Raw genomic sequence first — 19,944 nt, 5'->3', positions numbered from 1 at the left:
TGTAAAAACTGATAAATGAATACAATGTCACTCAATGTCATTAAATTTCCAAGAAATGCATGGAAATGAGGATTTTTTTACGTTGATGTCATTTTGTTTTGAATTATCTGTTTTTGGGCCAAATGACGTTTACTCTTTGCCAGGGAACCCGTATATATAAAAAGGTGTTGTAACAGCATGCGAGGGCAAGAATCTGTGTTAACACACATGTTCTCTCCTTTGAAAACACCCCTGAAAAGTGAAAAGAACAGCAATTTTATGCTAGAAATTACATGTATACATACAGTGTGTGAATATGTAATACCTCTAAAGTAGATGGACTTGCTTTTTCGCAATTGACAACTGTCCTAAATCACAGGTGAAGGAAGAACTAACCTGCTCTTTTGTAAAAATTTTCGCTGACTACACACTTTGAAATCATTGATTTATGTGGGAAGTCAGTTCATTGAAGTTTGCCCAAAAAGGTTGTAATTAGAAAATTGTTTGTTCAAAAAAGAGGTATCATGTCCTACTTCAAGCTTTTTGTGTAGGTAAGTAGGTAGGGAATATTGTTTTTTTGCATGTAAACATATAGGAAAATTTTTTTATTCGTCTGGCCGGCTAGAAAAAAAAGTTGGGTCGCAGCAATATTCATGGGTAGGTCATGCTACTGCAAACAAATGTTTTTTAATGACAGCCCAAAGCAGTAAAATTCCTGTTCACTTTATGTTCAAAGATCAAAACCCCCTCAAAATAGCCATTTTGGCCAGCAGAACTTCAAACTTTTATGCCCACAAAATTAACCAATTTCACCATAAGGCTCTATCATTAAAAAATCATTTATTTGCAGTAACGCAACCCACTCGTGAAAACTGTGACCCAACTTCCTTTTTCTGGCCATTCAGATGAAGAATTTTTTTTTTGCCTATATGATTATATGCAAGAAAAAATACCCTACATACCTACCCACAAAAAAGTTTGGGGATGCGCTACCCGCAAACATTTTTTAGATTACGGCCTTAGTCAAGCCCATTGATCAAAATAATAGTTTCATGACCCACAGTCTTTTGTCCTACCTACTGAGTGACTGAGTGGACATGGGTTAAGCCTGTTAAAAAAATAATAGCACTTACTTATTTTTCAGCAGATAATATTATTTTTGTGTCAGATGACTTCGGAAAAAATTCCAAAGATCTGTTTATAAATAAATGAGATATGTAAAGATCTTGGCAGTGAGCCAAGGGATTTCTGTCTCCATTTGCACAGTTGGGGGCTGATGACTTTCACAGTACATACTGGTGAAACATAGTATTGAAATTGAAAATTCAGTAAACTAGATGAAACACAATAATTTGATTTTACCGTGTCATATTATATTCCTTCTTAATTTCAGAAAAGACACTGGTAGAACTAATCCAACCCATTGAGGAAAGAATATGTATTGTGAAAGACTTTCTCAATGATGTGGATCCGTCCATGGAATACAGCGTTGTCCCAATCACTGACGGGTTTGGGCCGACAGTCACTGACCCGACCATGGACTTGATTGTGCTAAGCCAGGAAACAAAGAAAGGAGGAGAAATGATAAATGATGAAAGGAAAAAGAGGGTAGGGTGTTTAGCTGTAATAATAGTTACCTCCCCTTATGGTTGTTTAGATACTCTGATTCTGCTGTAATATTACCTCCCCTTATGGTAAATTTATTTATGGGACTTTGCTTTTTGTTACTATACTATAAAAAGGTAAACGTAAAGGTCTTGTTTATTATAGTGTCACCCATATTGAAAGGGCCAGCCAATTTGGCTTATGAGACATTTTTATTGTGCTAACCAGTTACCTCCCAACTCCTACCACTATGCCAGATGCCAGGTGGATTGAAGTCGATATCCATTCATTTAACTAGCTCGCAGCTCACGAACCGGCCTTTTCGGAACGAGTCCCATGACAAACATCCCCGGATGAACGCTTCCCCTTGGGCTTGATCCTTCGACCTCCCGATCCCGAGGCGGACGCCTTAACCACTGGGCCCCGTAACCAGTCTACTATATATTGGGGGCATGGATTAAATTAATGACAAATCATTATGAAATCATTGTAAGATAAAACAGCAATTAATCCTTCTAAATTTCTATAATGAACTTGTCCATCTTTGAGTCTGGACAGAACCATTAACTGTTAAAAGGGATGCATACCAAAAAGATACGGGCTAAATGTCTGGCAGTGCAGATCATGATCAGACTGCACAGATGTGCAGGCTGATCATGATCTAGAGTGGTTGCAAAGGCAAAATCAATCGTATTCAGCATGATCAGGGTTGTTTTTTTTTAAAGCAAACAGTGACTCAAACCTCAGATGTTTCTATTACGGTTTATATATAATAACAAAATATGTTTCCTATAAATATGGATATAGCAAACTCTGGACATAGCGTCTACTTTTCTTGTGACCCGGACAAGTTCCTTAACCAAGTTTAAAATTTTACAGTAGAGGACCCATACTTGAAGAGAATAAAATTAACTCTTCTTCATGCAGGAAATGACGTGTCAGAAACTGTTTAAAGATATGTATTCTCCTCAGTAATTTTGGTAAATTTTGATTTTAAATCTGTTTTTCAGGATATGAAGATACTGGAGGAGTACACTATTGACCTAGTTGAAGACACATGCCATACACAGTATGAGGAGAATAAGATCAGCTCGTCATCATACAGGAAAAGATTACTAGGGACCTTGTACCATCCTTTGAAGGTAAGTGCTGTAAAATCATCTTTATTCATGTTGACTTACTTTTGTTGATTTCATACTAGCATCAATCCACAAAATTAAACCTTTATGTCATTTAATAGTAATTAACCTTTAGCCTGCTAAATTTCTAAAATGGACTTGTCCATCATTCAGTTTGGGCAGTACCACTTATTATTCAAAGGGATGTTCACTGAAAATTTACAGACCTAATGTTACATTCCTATTCTTTTTAATCCATATATGAGCCGCACCGTAAGAAAACCAACATAGTGCATTTGCTACCAGCATAGATCCTGACCAGCCTGCGCATCCGCATAGTCGGGTCAGGATCCATGCTGTTTGCTAATGGTTTCTCTGATTGCAAAAGGCTTTGAAAGCGAACAGCTTGACATTGTTTTAACCATATATGTTCTGTATGTAGCCAACAGAAGATCCGTCCTGTACACCATAAATTGCCTGTTACCATACACAAGTGTATTTTGTAGACAAAAGAAAGTCTTTCCATTATACCATAGTTACATTGTTATAAGCACACATCTGTTTTCCTTGAAATCTACTCATAGGTTGTTAAAAACCATACTTCTATCTTCTTTGTAGCCAAAAGAAGGTCTGCTCAGTACACCATACATTATTGGGCTGACTGGTGGAATTGCCAGTGGGAAATCTTCAGTCTGTAAAAGATTGGAAGGGCAAGGAGCCAAAATTGTTGACTGTGATAAATTAGGTAGGTTTGTATGTCAGGTTGAAGTTTGCTTGAAAGGAACACGCTTCAAGTTGAACACTGAAATTTCAGATTAGATGTTTTGAAACCATTATTGAAATTAGAGATGGAAAATGATAAAAAGTAAATGTTTTTATGTTTTATATAAAATACATGTACCTCAATTTTTTACTATTTTATATCAAATTTTAGTAGCATATCAAAGATTTTTAATAGCTTTCTATGTACATATTTTATTTTCTGAAAGGATGGAGTTTTTTTTAGCCCTCTGGCAGAAGCAAAGAGTCATAGTTGGCCAAATGGCAAGTGTCTGTCCATCCAGATTTGTTCGTCCGCACCAGAACTTTGACATGCATGGAGCAATCTTGTTTATATTTGACATAAATGTTAACCTCAGTGTGACAGAGTGTCATGTACAAATCCTAGGTTCCTATCTCAAAGGTCAAGGTCACATTTGGAGGTCAAAGGGCATATCAGATATTGTCAGACCCATAACTTTGACATGCATTGACAAATCTTGTTCATATTTTGCATGAATGTTAACCTCAGGAGACAAGAGTGAAAACCTCAGGCTCCTATCTCAAAGGTCAAGGTCAAAGTTGGAGGGTAAAGGTCATGTTAGATCTTGTCAGGCCCATAACTTTGACATGTATTGAGGAATCTTGCTTATAATTAACTCTCTCTTAAAGGTCAAGGTCACAGTTAGGGGTCAAAGGATGGGCTCGACATGTTGCCCGTAGGTGTCTAGTTTTATGATACAAAGTCTGTAAAACTCTTATAATCACCTAATTTGTCTTCTTATTGTAATTAAGCGGTGATGGAAATATTTTCTCTATTTCGAAGACATACTTAAATGTTTGTTTGTTTGTTTTGTGTTTAACTCTGTTTTTCAACGGTATTTCAGTCATGTAACAGTGGGCAGTTAATCAAACTATAGTTCTTGGATTCTATACCAGTACAAACCTGTTCTCCACAAATAACTACCAACTTCCCCACATGAATCAGAGATGAAGGACAAGTGATTTCAGACACAATATCTTTTATCAACTCGTCATTGAGCTAGAACAATAACTATGTATTACTTTAAAGTAAAACACTGATCTTCTCAGCTGCAAGAGAGTTAGCAAAGTTGTGGCAGTATTAAAGGTACTGTTGCTTATATGTTACTTTATTTTTATAGGTCATAAAGCCTATATTAAAGGTACTCCAGGGTTTGACAAAGTTGTTGCAGCCTTTGGTCAGCAGGTTGTGGGAGAGGATGGGGAAATCAGCAGGAAGGAACTTGGAAAAATTGTGTTTGGAAACAAGGTTTTATGTTTCTTTCATTATATCTTTTACAAAAAAAAAACTGTCAAGAGCCTTTAATAGTAAAGAGCAATAATTGCTTCACTTAAAAACATTCTAACTGTATTAAAGGTACTGTTTTTAAAGCACATATTTTCTGAATCACTGAGTCAAAATTGCGCAAATTTGGAAAGAGAAGTTGCACCATACTTATTACACTCAACGGCGACTGTAAAAGCAGAAATATTTGCGAAGGATTAATTTTCGCTATATTCGCGAAACTCTAAATCTCATGAAAACTAATCCTTGTGTAAATATTTACCTTCAGTATAATTCTAATTCAAGCAGGATACCAATTTTAAATTTTTGCGAATATTAAACCCTGTGAACATACTGAAAAATTCAAATTTGTGAGATTTTGACCCCGGGAAAATATGTGCGTTTACAGTAGTTAAAATTGTTGTCATGGTAATATATAGAATAATATCAAACATGTATTATACAGTCAGTCAAGGGAACGATACAAGTTGGCTGTAAGGCAGGTGGCTGCCTAAGACAAGTTGAAATTAGGAAAAGAATTCATCAAGGAAGTAGTTAATTGGTTATTGACCTTAAGCCTGCTGGTTGCAAGTGATTCTACCTTTGCGACCAGTGCATACCAAGATCAGCCTGCACATCCACATCTGCACTGTTCAGTATTCAGTCAATAAATTTTCAGTGAACACCCCTTTGAATAATAAATGGGACTGCCTAAATTGAATGATAAATCAGTCCATTTTAGAAATTTAGCAGGATAAATGTTAAAGGCAAATGGCTGCTCTATACTGGTGGCAATAAAAACTTGTTCATCTTTACAATAATGAGGAACATTAGCTTGTTACTTCCCTTGAAAAGTTGTATGATAAAGCACAAGGATAACCAAATATTATATTGGTCCCTTTCAGTTGGATTCCTCTGACTTTTTCGTTATAACCTTTATCCAAGATGTTGCGGTTGGTCAAAATAAATATGCTTTTATGTGTAGGTTTCTAAATAAAAATGATTAATCAAACCTAAATTTAGCAGAGGACCACTAAAAGAAAACATGTCCTTAATCATTTTCCAATCCAAGGAAATTTAGTATAGATATTGCTTTTGAAAATTACAAAGAAGTCAACGATAAAAACAAAGGAAGGACCAATCTAGGTCTTGGACATAATCAGGGGACGTAACTGACTAATGTTCCTCATTGTATATTAAACAGGAAGAACTGAAAAGACTGAATGGTATAGTGTGGCCAGAAATTGCTCAGCTTGCTAAAGAACAAATGCAAGAATATTCGAAAGGTAAGATTTTTATCTCGGAGATAAAGTTCTCGGATGTTATAGGTTACTGTAAAAGCACATATTTTCGCTAGGTCAAAATTTCGTGAATTAGAAATTTTGAGTATGTTTGCAAGGTTTAATGTAATTGTAAAGATAGTATCCTGCTTAATTTGAATTAATATAAATGGTGAATATTTACGCAAGGATAATTTTTCACGAGATGTAGAGCCTCTGGGAATACAGGGAAAATTAAACTCTTGTGAAAATGTTTGCTTTTATAGTACAAGATTTGTCTTAAGAAATATGCAGCAGGAGTTCTGCAGCGGAAAAAAGATACTGCTGGTACAGACTCCAGAAACACATGCAAGTTTAACCTTTACTCTTCTAAATTTCTATAATGGACTGGTTCATCTTCCAATTTGGGCAGTACCATTTATCATTTGAAGGGGTGTTCACTGAAAATTTACTGACGGAATAGCAAACGGTGTAGACCATGATCAGCTTGCAAGGATATGCAGGCTGATCTTGGTCTGCATTGGTGGCAAAGGCAGAATCACTTGCAGGCTAAAGGTTAACTGACTGTCATTTCATAACTGAAATACTGTTGAAAAATGGGTTTTAACCAGAAACAAAGAAGAAATGTCATGTTTTTAGATGTTAGCTGTGTGAAAAAAACCTCTTGAACCACCTAACTTTCATGGAGAGAAGTTGCCTGTAATTTTAGAGAGTAGATATTTCAACAACTACATGTATAAATGTTTTTGTGAATAGAAATTTCCCTCAATTTATTTATTTATTTATTTATTTATATTCTGTAGAGAACAAAATTTTTAATAAGAGGTCAAGCAACACATGTGTGTAATCACACAAAAAATAGTGCATACATAATATATTTTTAATTTTGTGAATTAGTGGAAGGGAGGTAACCATTTTTATTTTTTTGAACTGTCTGATGAAACATCTATCTATAAGCATTTACTGAAAATTGTATTTCATCAGAATGTAAAAGTTCACTTCTTGTTTACATTGAGTAATAAATGTTTGTAAATAGATCATATTGCTATCTCGAGAAATTTAATAAATAATTTAAACAATTTCTGAAAATTGGGAAATGTTCACTTAGCTTTCATTTTGCAATTTGAAAGGCAACAGACTTATTCCACTTTTTTTGTTAATTTTACTATTAAGATCCTGATATATCTTTTAGCAATATCCATGGGATTAGGCATTCATACATGTGATAAGTTCAGAAGTTTGCTATTTTTCAGCTGGAGTTGGGGTCTCGAAAGTTTTTTATTGACATAAATTAAGCACATGAACACACAATTTAGAGACAAAATCCAAAATCTTATGTTATTTTTTATTCTTCTTTTAAATAAATACACTTCAAAAACCTAAAATATAGTATTTTAACAACTTTTAACAAGAAGAACATTAATTTTCATGTCTCACTGGTAGACATTCAAATAAATTAAAAATCAAAAGTATCCCCTAGTAAAATTTAAAGAGTTTATTTTTCAGTCTATACATGTATTTGTATGCTAGTTTGGTACTGTAAAAGCACATATTTTCGCTGGGTCTAAATTTCGCGAGTATGTTCGTGAGTTTTAATATTCACGAAATTGTAAAAATGATATTATACTTGAATTTGAATAATACTAATGATGAATATTTACGCGAGGATTAATTTCCGCGACATGTAGGACCTCGCAAATATAGCAAAAATTAAACCCACGCGAAAATTTCTGCTTTTACAGTATCCTTGGGCCATAGCATAAAATTGTTTTTTTATGATAAAACAAAGAAGTATAAAATACACAGAATGGCAACTGGTTGTAATCTCACGTGATCTCGTGTCAGAGCTTGAATCGGATAAATGATGTTACACCATCACTTCCGGTTAAAACTTTATCAAACATGCAGTACTACCTTTAATAACAATAATACTGTGAAATCATTAATATCCGTGGGGAATGAATTTTCATGGATTTTGTGGTTGAGTCAATCCACGAAATTTAATCCCAATGAAAAAGTAAAATTCCCATTAAGTTAATGTTCAAAATTTGAAATCCACGAATTCATATCCCCACGAAATTGCCCACAGAATTAAATGATTTTACAGTAATTGATTTTTCAGACCAGTCTGTCAGTATAACTTTTCTGTTGGTCAGTTTCCAACTTTTGGATAGAAACAGCCAACCAATGATAGGAATTTCAGAATGGTTCCCGATTTATTGTTTTGCTCCTATAGTATGTCAGGCTTCACTTTGCTTTTTACAGATGGACATAAAGTCATAGTGCTGGATGCAGCTGTTTTGTTAGAGGCCGGCTGGGATGATATGTGTCATGAAGTTTGGACAACCATTGTGCCGCAGGATGAGGTTTGAATCTTGTTTCATATCAGTGGAATTTATAGCATGAAATACATGTTTTCAAAATACAGATTTTCTTGGAATACCTTTTACTTTATGATGCGTTTTACATGGGACTTATATGTTTGAGATGACTGCTGCCATTGCCTAGTGGTAGAGTGCCAGCTCAGAGTGCGGGAAATCATGGGTTTGCCTCCTGGCCATGTCATACCAAAATGTACTAGTAGCTTCCTCGCTTGGCACTCAGAATTATGAGGAGAGTACTAGGACTGGTCAGACAAGTGTCAGTATAATGTGACTGGGTGGGGTATCATGTCACCAGTCTGTTGTGGGATATTCCATTGAGGCAGCACTATAAAGTTGGGCATTGCTCTCAGTGCTACAAGTAGACACCATCATTTATATGATTGAAAAGTTAATGAAAACACACTAAGCAGAACACATACCAGTTACTGAGATAGCACAAACATGTAGCCCGCCCGCTTAGCTCAGTAGGTAAGAGCGTTGGTGTACGGATCATGGGGTCGCGAGTTTGATCCTCGGGCGGGGCATATGTTCTCCGTGACTATTTGGTAAACGACATTGTGTCTGAAATCATTAGTCCTCCACCTCTGATTCATGTAAGGGAAGTTGGCAGTTACTTGCGGAGAACAGGTTTGTACTGGTACAGAATCCAGGAACACTGGCTAGGTTAACTGCCCGCCGTTAAATGACTGAAATACTGTTGAAAAACTGCTTCAAACCACAAAACAAACAAACAAACAACATGTAGTTTAGTTCAGCATTAGAAAATCATAAACTTTTTATTTGAAAAACCTTTACTTAGCATATGAACTTTTGTTTAAGTCTAAGCAAAATGAGTCAATTTTAAAAAATATTGTTCTGGGCACAATTTATCATGCCTTCACAACCAGTGCAGATCATGATCAGCCTGCACATGTGTGCAATCTGATCATGACCTGCACCCCTCAGTTCACCATTCAGTCAGTATCTTTTTTGGTATATACACCCCTTTTAACAGTTAATGGTACTGTCCAAATTGAAAGATGGACAAGTTCATTGTAGAAATTTAGCAGGGTGAGGGTTAAAGCACAACAAAACAAATACATACTTTTGCAGGCTGTGAAAAGAATGATAGAAAGAAATAATTTAACAGAAGAACAAGCTAGACAGAGGCTGAACTCACAGATAACCAACTTAGAGAGAGTGGAAAAATCCAATGTCATACTGTGTACATTATGGGAGTATGACTACACACAACAACAGGTTAGAATATGTCGCCGTGTAAATCTGCTGGCGACAAGTGATTCTGCCTTTGCGACCAATGCAGACTATGCAGCCTGATCTTTGTCTGTACTGTTCGCTATTCAATCAGTAAAATTTCAGTGAACACCCCTTCCAGTAATAAATGGTACTGCCCAAAATGAATGATAGACCAGTTCATTTTAAAAATTTAGCTGGGTGAAGGTTAAGGTTAATTTAATCTTGATGTGGCCTCCATGTGCAAAGGGTAATGGTATATTGTCTGTAATGCATTTGCCAGTGACAGTCTTTGTTGTATGTTGAGACAGAGCGGGATATTTACCCACTGTTTTATTTGTTAAATTTGAACAGGTTTTTTAGCTTGACTTTTCGAAGAAAAAGTAAAGCTATTGTACTTGTCCAGGTGTAGGCGTCGGCATCGCCGTTGGTTAAAGTTTTTGATAAAGTCAAATATCTCTGTTACTATCAAAGCTATTGACTTGAAACTTAAAAAAGTTATTTACTATCAAAGTCTACACCAGGAGAAACAATCCCCATAACTCTGTTTGAATTTTTATAGAATTATGCCCCTTTTTAACTTAGAATTTTTGGTTAAAGTTTTTGATAAAGTCAAATATTTCTGTTATTATCAAAGCTGTTGACTTGAAACTTAAAATACTTGTTTACCATCACAGTCTACATCAGGAGAAACAATACCCGTAACTCTGATTTGAATTTTGACAGAATTATATCCCTTAGAATTTTTTTGTTAAAATTTTTGATAAAGTCAAATATCTCTGTTACTATTAAAGCTTTTGACTTGAAACCCAAATTTTTTATTTACTATCAAAGTCTACACCAGGAGACACAGTTCCCATAACTCTGATTTGAATTTTGACAGAGTTATGTCCCTTTTTAACCTGTTTTTTTTTTTTACTGGCAAAGCTCTAATTCAGAGTCAAGCACTGAGAAAAGTCGAGTATGCTGTCTTATGGACAGCTCTTGTTTGTGTGAATTGTTGCTTGATTATTTAAGGTCCAAATACTAGTCATATATCATTTTAAAGATCTCTTTATGGCTAAGTTGGGCCACCGTGGCGGAGTGGTTAAGATCGCTGACTTCATATCACTTGCCCCTCACTGATGTGGGTTCGAGCCTCACTCGGGACGTTGAATTCTTCATATGAGAATGTTGTGCAGCTGGCTTACGGAAGGTCGGTGGTTCTACTCAGCTGGCCACCCGAGAGGAAATAAAGCACGAAGGGGCACCTGGGGTCTTCCTCCACCGTCAAAGCTGGAAAGTTGCCATATGACTTATAATTGTGTTGGTGCAACGTTAAAGGCAAACAAAAAGATCTTTATGGCTAAGAATGTATTTTTCCTTGCGTATGTGAAATTCTTGGTCATGAAAAAATTGGATAACATTTTAGAAATACACAAGTTTTAAAAGGAGGTGCTGCTTTTGTTTGCTTATTAAGATAAGCTATTAATCAGAAGTAAGAATGAACATTCTAAAACCTGCTTGTGTCCAAAGTGGCTGAAAATTACATTGAAAATGCCATATAACTTTATTTTATAAGTTCAAAACTAGTGAAGTCATTTTGAAACGCTCATAGTACAGAAAATGGACTTCTTTAGAATAATGTATAATATAAATTGAATAGTGCAATCTTCAATTCAAATCATGAAAATTTTAATAAAAGCCCAGTTGTTGTGGGTTCATTCCTGATTAAGGTCATGACGACAACTTCTCATATATGACACAAAGTGCTTGTTGTTCCAGGAAGCAGACGCAAGAGTAATTCAAACATGCTTAATGCTTCATCACGGTCAAGCTAAAAATAAATTCTAGCATAAAACTGTTGTTTTTGTCACTTTTCGGGGATGTTTTAACAGAAGAGATAACGTGTGTTAACAGAGAAATTCTCGCGCTCACGTGCTGTTAAAACACCTTTTTATATATGCGTGTCCCGTGGCAAAGCGTAAACGTATAACGGCCCAAAGACAGGAAATGACATCATGGTGAAAAAACAACTAGGACATTCCAGTGCATTTCATGGAAATTTAATGACGTTGAGGGAAATATAATACATTTATTTGTCTTTACGCGTTTTAGGCTAGAATAGCGTTAGCGCATGTTCCTTGAAAGTTATAACATCTTCTAAAATCCCCTGGGATACGTTGGTACCATCGCCCTTTCGGGCTCGGGCACCAACCAATCCCTGGGGATTGTGCAGGTATTCTAACACACAAAAAAAAAAAACATGCGTTTTCCTTACATTAGTATAAGGTGAGCGTTTCTTCAAGAATTCAGCTTTTCAGTCTTGATCAGGTCACCAAAGTCTTTATTCCTTACTCTTCTTGTTATGATTTATCAGCACTTTGTCTATAATAGTGATATAATTATGTAATGTTATTACATGACTCTTTGTATGAGTTGTTGGTCCATAGTTTGTTGATCTAGTCCTGGTCCATAGATTGGTTGCAGTTCATGTACTTACTGTTATAGTAGAGAAATTGGAAAAAAATATCATTCTGCAATTTTCTTCTGATATTATGTAATGAAAAAAATCAGACCTCGTGCAAATAATATACACGTATTGGCCAGCAAGCCAATCAGTAAGTGCATACTTCAGAAATCAGAAATTCTGGTAAATTTAAAAGTTGATTTTGTAAAATTGTAACCCAGCAAACTTGATTTGATATATAAAAAAACTACAGATCACAGCTCTGTTAAAGTAGTCATGTAATGATTTTAAGCCATTTGAGCCACGCCATGTGAAAACCAAAATAGTGGTTTTGCGACCAGCATGGATCCAGACCAGCCTGCGCATCTACACAGTCTGGTCAGGATCCATGCTGTTAGCTTTCAAAGCCTATTGCAATTAGAGAAACTAAAAGTGAACAGCATGGATCCTGACCAGACTGCATGGATGCCCAGTCTGGTCTGGATTCATGATGGTCGCACTATGTGTGTTTTCTCATGGCGCGGCTCATTTAAAGATTGTATAATTGTACATGTCTTCTGTTTGTTTGTTTATAGCGCTGTATGTTTGCTTGTTGCAGGTTGAGCACGCTTGGCGTCTGCTGCTTGAAAGAATTCCATCCACCATCTCAAAATCCAATCCAAAATCAAACATGTAAATTACGTTCATTATTGTTTACTTGGATTGGATATCTTAACTTGCATTTGTGTTACAGTCTGTTATGATATTTTAGCCAGTACTTAGATATAGATATTTTTATATGTAATTCTACAGGACAGTATGTGGTTATTTAGCAGAAGCATAATTATATAATTACTGTGAAATCATAAATATTCGTGGGGGATTAATTTTCGTGGATTTCGTGGTTGAGTCAATCCACGAAATTTAATCCCAACGAACAATGTATGAACAGTATAATGGTTTGCAGGCTTTACTGTGGCAGCACACAACAGTGTTTTAGCTATACCGGTATGTTGAAAATGTGGTAGAATTGACATATACTCAGAAAATTGTTATTTTACGTTGGAAAACAGTTTTACAAATTTTAAGCAAGTTTTTTTTCTGGAATATGTATATCTCACTTCCTGACTTTACCAGGTTCGTATAGAAGTACCTGAAAATATACCCTAGGATGATTTGTTAATAGCACTTATCACAATCAACAAATGCTGTAAAATGTTCCTATGCACTAGCAAATAACATTTATTCCGATGGTATGATACCATTGAAATATAATGAGGGTTGACGCACAAGAACGCGTATATTGAAAAGAAAGTAAACAGAATCTGTTATCAGATTATTTTTTAAATATGGTAAAAAAAAACCTGCTCACTTCTCGAGATACGAACATTTATGAAAATCATGGTAATGGCAGTTTCTTTTTAGTGCCAATAAGTTAAAGGTCAAGGTAGCAGTGACCTTGTTTTCACTGGATAACAGGAGAAGAATTTCTTCAACAGTGACCAGACGTTGTCGGTCTGTAGATGACGTCTATTATTTCAAGGTCATTAAATCAAAGTTAATTAGCACAGTGACATAGGCACTGAAATATGTTTGTGCTAAATATCTAGAGAGTGTTTTGGCCTACAGTGGTCAAATTTTACAGCATGATTGCCTTTGACCAGTTAAAACACCATTTCTTTTTGGGGTCATTAGGTCAAAATCAAAGTGACATTAAAACGAAAAATGGTTTCTGATCAATACCAATGGAACTCTTGGTTTTTATGTCTTCAAACTTTTCTAACATGACTGTTTTTAGTCAGTATTTGACTTTTACAGTTTTTTGGGGTCATAAGGTCAATAGTCACATTTTAGTTGGGACTAAAAATCACACCCCAGCCACCTCTGATTGGCCATTCTAGGAAGGTTAATGTGTTAATGATATTGTTATCATTTGAAAGAATTGCGTTGTTAACAATTTTATATTTATGATATAATGCAGTTTATTGTACAAAAGTTTTTATATTCAAAATTTAACGATATACAGATCTACAAATGTGTTGAGTACTATGCAGTTTCCTTTGTGTTGAACATGCAGAAATATTATTTTATCTGAACTTATCTTTTGTTGTGACATCAGTTGAATATTGTTTAATGTTATTGTACCCCTCGACAACAAAGTTGTAAGGGGGGTATACTTATCTTTTGTTGTGACATCAGTTGAATATTGTTTAATGTTATTGTACCCCTCGACAACAAAGTTGTAAGGGGGGTATACTGGTTTCAGGTTGTCTGTCTGTCCGTCCGTCCGTCCGTCTGTCTGTCCGTCTGTCCGTAGACACAATCTTGTGCGCACCATCTCTCCTCATCCCCTTGACAGAATTTAATGAAACTTCACACAAGTGATCAGTGACAACATAAGTTGTGCATGGGACATGTTAGGTTCTTTCAGAAAAAAAATTGCAGAGTTACAGGACTTTGTTTTTTGTTACTATACTATATACATAGACACAATCTTGTGCGCACCATCTCTCCTCATCCCCTTGACACAATTTAATGAAACTTCACACAAGTGATCAGTAACAACAGTAGTTGTGCATGGGACATGTTAGGTTCTTTCAGAAAAAAATGTGCAGAGTTACGGGACTTTGTTTTTTGTTGCTATACTATATACATAGACACAATATTGTGCGCACCATCTCTCCTCATCCCCTTGACACAATTTAATGAAACTTCACACAAGTGAACAGTAACAACAGTAGTTGTGCATGAGGAATGTTAGGTTCTTTCAACAACAAAAATTGCAGAGTTATGGGACTTTGTTTCTTGTTAACATACTATGTACATACAGTCTGCATATGCAATCTTGTGCGCGCCTAATCTTCCGAACCCTTGCACACAATTTAATGAAACTTCACATGAGTGATCAGTACCAACCCTAGTTGTGCATGGTGCATGTTACGCTCTTTAAGATAAATATTCTGCATAGTTATGGGATTTTGTTTTTTGTTACTAAACTGTATACATACAGTCTATATACATACAGCCCACATCTTTATGCAATTTTGTGTGCGTCAAATTGCAATGTACTGTGTCAGTGCATGCGGGGGGTACATTCATCACCTTTAGTGATAGCTCTAGTTCTGTTTGTTTTTGTGCTATATCATTTTTATACTACCATTATTCCCATGAAATGGGGCTCGGGTGACTCTAGTTACCTCCCCTGACGGTCCGTCCACAGACTGAAATGAAATGAAAGTGAAAATTACGTCACAAATTCGACTAATATCAGACTGAAATGGAATTAATGCGATAATTACGTCACAAATTCGACTAATATCAGACTGAAATGAAATTAATGTGATAATTACGTCACAAATTCGACTAATATCAGACTGAAATGAAATTAATGTGATAATTACGTCACAAATTCGACTAATATCAGACTGAAATGGAATGAAAGTGATAATTGTGTCACAAGTTTGACTTGCGTGTGGCGTGCGTATCCATTCAAACTGTCAGCTCTCTGAGATGAGCAGTCCATACATGTATATGTTCACCAAACGTGTTCATAGTGTTTATGGCATAATATCTGAGAAATTTTGATAACCATTCAGATCTTCCAAGTCTCCTGAGATATGCTTCTCAACTTGCTTAAGATTGATATTGCCTACTCTCTTGAGCATGTTGAGGAGCTCTTATCCGGTGTTCACCAAAGTTAATCAGACCAAGCTGGAAAGTCTTAGTCCTCTTTGAGTTATAGCACTTAAATAACTGGAAATTGTGAAAATTCAAACTGCTCGGCCTTTAATGCAGTTTTCAACAATTTTCAACACACAAGGTCACATTGTTTTAAGAGTGAAGTATTTCTGCTGGAAAAACTGCTGGATTGTCCTAGTCACTTTGGAGTTTATATATATCTCTATATAAAACCTATGCCAATTTCAATAACCAGTCAGATTGGATTAGCGTCTTTAGAGTTATGACCTTTTTAATTCATCAGAATTACGAAAATTGATAGTGCTCTTTCAGTTACTAGTCTAGTTTTTTCTTAGATGTCTCAACCATATTTGGAAACCCACACGCTTAGCTCAGCTGGGAGAGTATATGTATATAACATCATGTACATGAAATACTAGTCACAATCCAGGACTCTAGTTACCTCCCCTGACGGTCCGTTCACAGAACATATCAGACTGAAATGAAATGAAAGTGATAATTACGTTACGAGTTGGACTAATAAAATACATACAATAAATAGACAATTAGACAAAAAGAGCAAAAAAGCTTGGTGTAACAGCTTCCATATAGGAGGTTAGACAGTTAAACAACGTTATTAATTATGGGATTTCTTACAGTAAGAGCTTCTTTTACAATGATAGTTTCACAAGAATATTTTTATCAGTTGATCTTAACAGTTGTAAATACTTATAAACAGACGGACGGATGGAGTAAAAGTTACTTATATATTTTCCTCGAATATCAGTTTATGCGGGACAAATACATACGAAATGATATTCGTCTTCTATATCAACACTGTTGCAAATCAAACAATATCTCTCTTCACGTGGTATTCTATTTCTATCGAATCTTCCAGTTTGTATTCTAAGCGGATGCACTCCAATGGAATGAGTCAAAATCTTTTGTAAAAAACATTATTCCATCGTCATACATTTGTTATTTAGTGATTTCGGCTTGTTTACGATTTAAGAAATAATGTATCTGTAGAAAAAACCGTGTTTTAACGTTTTTAATACACGGAAAGAGCATATACGTCCGCGGAGTAATTTCACAAGGGCGTAGCCCGAGTGAATTATTCTGGCGGCGTATAACCAATTTTGAGTGTATTAATTTAGGTAAAACACGATTTTGTTATACATTATTTTGATTCTAATATGCCCTTAATCTAAAACAGTAGATAAAATATTGTAGCACTCTTTTTTGGTCGCAGCGAATACATTGACCTAATCACACGTTAACGTGTCGTCATTTTAGCGTAAGCTTGTTTTAGCTGAAACAAGCATGTTAGATTCTATGATAAACTTACTTATGTACTTGCAATGTGTGTTTGATATTATTTTCGACTATTGTAATTGGTATGACTGCATAAAAATAAAATGTGAAGGTATATTTATTTATGTGAGCTAATTGTAAACTATCAGTTAAATATATAAACAGAAAATCGAATATTGTTTTATTGGTCTAAGTTTGTTACTTCCAGGTTAAATGGTGTTGATCCTTACAACCATTTCTCCACTTATCAGAGTTTGATATATCCAAATTTCACTATATGAGGTTTTACATATCAAGACTTCCCTATATCAGGATTTTATATATCCAGACTTCTCTTTTCTTTAATTTTTTATATATCCAGACATCCTTGTATCAGGATCTATCTCTGTTTTCGATATATTCAAACCGATATGTTAGGGTTCGATATACCCATGCTTCACTGTATCAGTGTTTAATTTAGCCAGAATTACCCATATCAGCATTCAATAATCCCGACTTCCCAATATCATGGTTCGATACATCCAAACTTTTTTTTATCCAGACTTCCCGGTACCAGAGTTTACTATACTCAGTCTTTCCTAATGAAAGAAAGTTTTACCAATAATAGAATTTCGTCAGACTTTGGATATTGAAGGACAATAGATGTGCAATAAAAGTGATAAGGTCAGAAGTATTGAAAAAGAGTTATCTGCCCTTGGAAACGGTATTTCCACCTCCCCCAAAGTATACTAAAACATACTTAGGAAGCATATACATGTATAAGGTACTATAATCATCAATATGAAGCATATATAAAACACTAGTGAACTATGATAAAGCACATATAGGAATCCCGTAATTACATGAATCAGAGACAGATACGGGTCTTGGCTGCTTTCTAATTTTGGTAAGAGAAAATTTCAAGGCAAATATTGAAAAAAGGTGAATTCTGATACATTATAGCAAAACAAAAAGGTCAACCCAGAAATACTATTCTTAGCACAAAAAGGGTTCTGATATTTGCAAAAATATCAGAGGATCAAACGGGCCACGGAAATACTCAAGTGCGCATGTGCTTCCGTTGCTACAATCCGAGAAGCAAGTCGATTGAACTACATCAAAATATTGATGCCTCGTCATATATCTTTTAGTATCATTTTAACGTGTATTGTCTACCGAAAAAGAATTTTTGCCGATCGAGAGATGCTGTGTTATTGCAGCTTTCTGACGTACTTTTAAAATGAATCGTCCAAAAACAGTGTATTAACAAACAAAAAACGCCGACGGCCATGTCACGACAAAATCTCGGTTTTATGATACATTCAATCTAACACAGATGCATTTAATTACACGTTTCTGTATTATTTCAAAATATTTTTATTCGTCACATAAATATTGCATCTGGCTCATTTTGTAATAAACGGTCGTTTCCGTTTTAAAGCACACACATATTGTCCTTAAGTATTGACCTGGTACTCACTTGTATTTCGTATGTTTTCGTATGCCCGGAACTATAAGATAGCAACATAACTATTGAAAAACCAATACAGGGAATACAAAAAAGTCAAGTAATGTTTTTGTCTATTATAGTGTCACCCCTACTGAAAGGGCCAGCCAATTTTGTTTATTAGACACCTACATACATTGAACAGCATTACTTCCCGATTCCTGTTTCTAATGCCAGGCACCAGGCAGGTAGGCAATCGGTAACCATTATTGAACAAGCTGGCGGCTCACCAACCGGTCTTTCTTCAGTAACAAGAGACGCGTCTGACAGGGCTCGAACCGCTTTAACCTCCCGATTGCGCGGTAGGTGCCTTATCCATCAGGCACAGCAGCTCGGTGATATACATGTACATCACAAATATTCGGATAATACCAATTTGAAAGTTGTGTGTTTTAGACCTCTGTCTGACCATCATCATTTTATTTCACCCTTAAAACCCTGCTCCGCGGCTCTTCAAATTCTATTGTGTGTATGCAACCAATGATTACAACAGGTAACGGCCACGCGCCACACTTTAGCACGCAAAACCACAGGTATTTTATATAGAATTTTATATAAAGTAGACTATTTTGACAGACTTCACTGTTCATAGTCAGGATTTTCATAGTTGTTTTTTTTTCAGTGACAATTTAAGGTTAAAAGGTAGGACTGGAACAGGTCTTTAACAGGCGGGAAAATACTAACACTTAATATTGTCCATTTATGGAAAAGAATGCACTAATATTCAATTAAAAATGAAATATTATTTTCGGGGTTCATGCGAAATGAACGACAGAATACTAGTAGGATCGGCAAATCCGTGAATCGCGCTGTTGATTCACCATGTTTGATTTGCCGATCCTATTCTGTCGTTCATTTCGCATGAACACCGAAAAAAAAAACATTTCTTATATTTACATTATAGTTTCTTTCCATTTGTAAACAAGATTATATTATAAATTGCACACAGTGTGTTACATTTAACATTATAATCAGCTTCTAAGCCAGTCTGTTTCACCAGGCGGAATTACGGTGACGTCATTTAAGGTCTGTTTTCCCGGACTGAGCGCGGACATCGTCAACACTGCGGTCCGTTATCACTAAGCAGCGTTAGCGTAGATTTCGCGCCTTATCTTTAGCTGTTGTCATCATCTTCAGTGGAAAAGAACTGCGCGAATGTAAATATCATTCTTTTACAAACATGTTTGGAGACCATTCTTCTACCTGACTACTAAAATCTTCAGGACTAGGCAAAGTAAAGTGTTCGTCTATTCAGCGAACAATTTACAGTAAGCTACTGATATCAAGGTTGAATGAAACCCAGCATAATTTTCATCAAAATATTTCAATGACCATGCAATAATGAAAACAATCGCTGCCTTCTTGTGGTTTATC

General features: G+C 35.5%; 1 protein-coding gene across 2 annotated transcripts in view; it reads left to right on the top strand.

Moving 5' to 3' along the window:
• LOC123541847 (bifunctional coenzyme A synthase-like) overlaps positions 1-19,944 on the top strand; it is a 50,443-nt gene that overhangs the window by 11,074 nt on the left and 19,425 nt on the right. Inside the window, exons 4-11 of one of the 2 annotated variants that reach the window (XM_053531527.1) lie at positions 1,373-1,587; positions 2,595-2,726; positions 3,321-3,447; positions 4,625-4,752; positions 5,972-6,053; positions 8,313-8,413; positions 9,524-9,670; positions 12,712-17,258. In XM_053531527.1, coding sequence (XP_053387502.1) covers positions 1,373-1,587; positions 2,595-2,726; positions 3,321-3,447; positions 4,625-4,752; positions 5,972-6,053; positions 8,313-8,413; positions 9,524-9,670; positions 12,712-12,789 — 1,010 coding nt within the window. In that variant the 3' untranslated portion in view covers positions 12,790-17,258. Of the gene's footprint in view, positions 1-1,372; positions 1,588-2,594; positions 2,727-3,320; positions 3,448-4,624; positions 4,753-5,971; positions 6,054-8,312; positions 8,414-9,523; positions 9,671-12,711; positions 17,259-19,944 lie in introns of those variants that run through there. The other variant, XM_053531526.1, reaches the window with a different exon arrangement.

The sequence above is a fragment of the Mercenaria mercenaria genome, chromosome 19, assembly GCF_021730395.1.
Source record: "Mercenaria mercenaria strain notata chromosome 19, MADL_Memer_1, whole genome shotgun sequence".
NCBI lineage: Eukaryota > Metazoa > Mollusca > Bivalvia > Venerida > Veneridae > Mercenaria > Mercenaria mercenaria.
The sequence above is the reverse complement of the archived record's forward strand: the minus strand, read 5'-3'. Positions and strand labels throughout refer to the sequence as shown.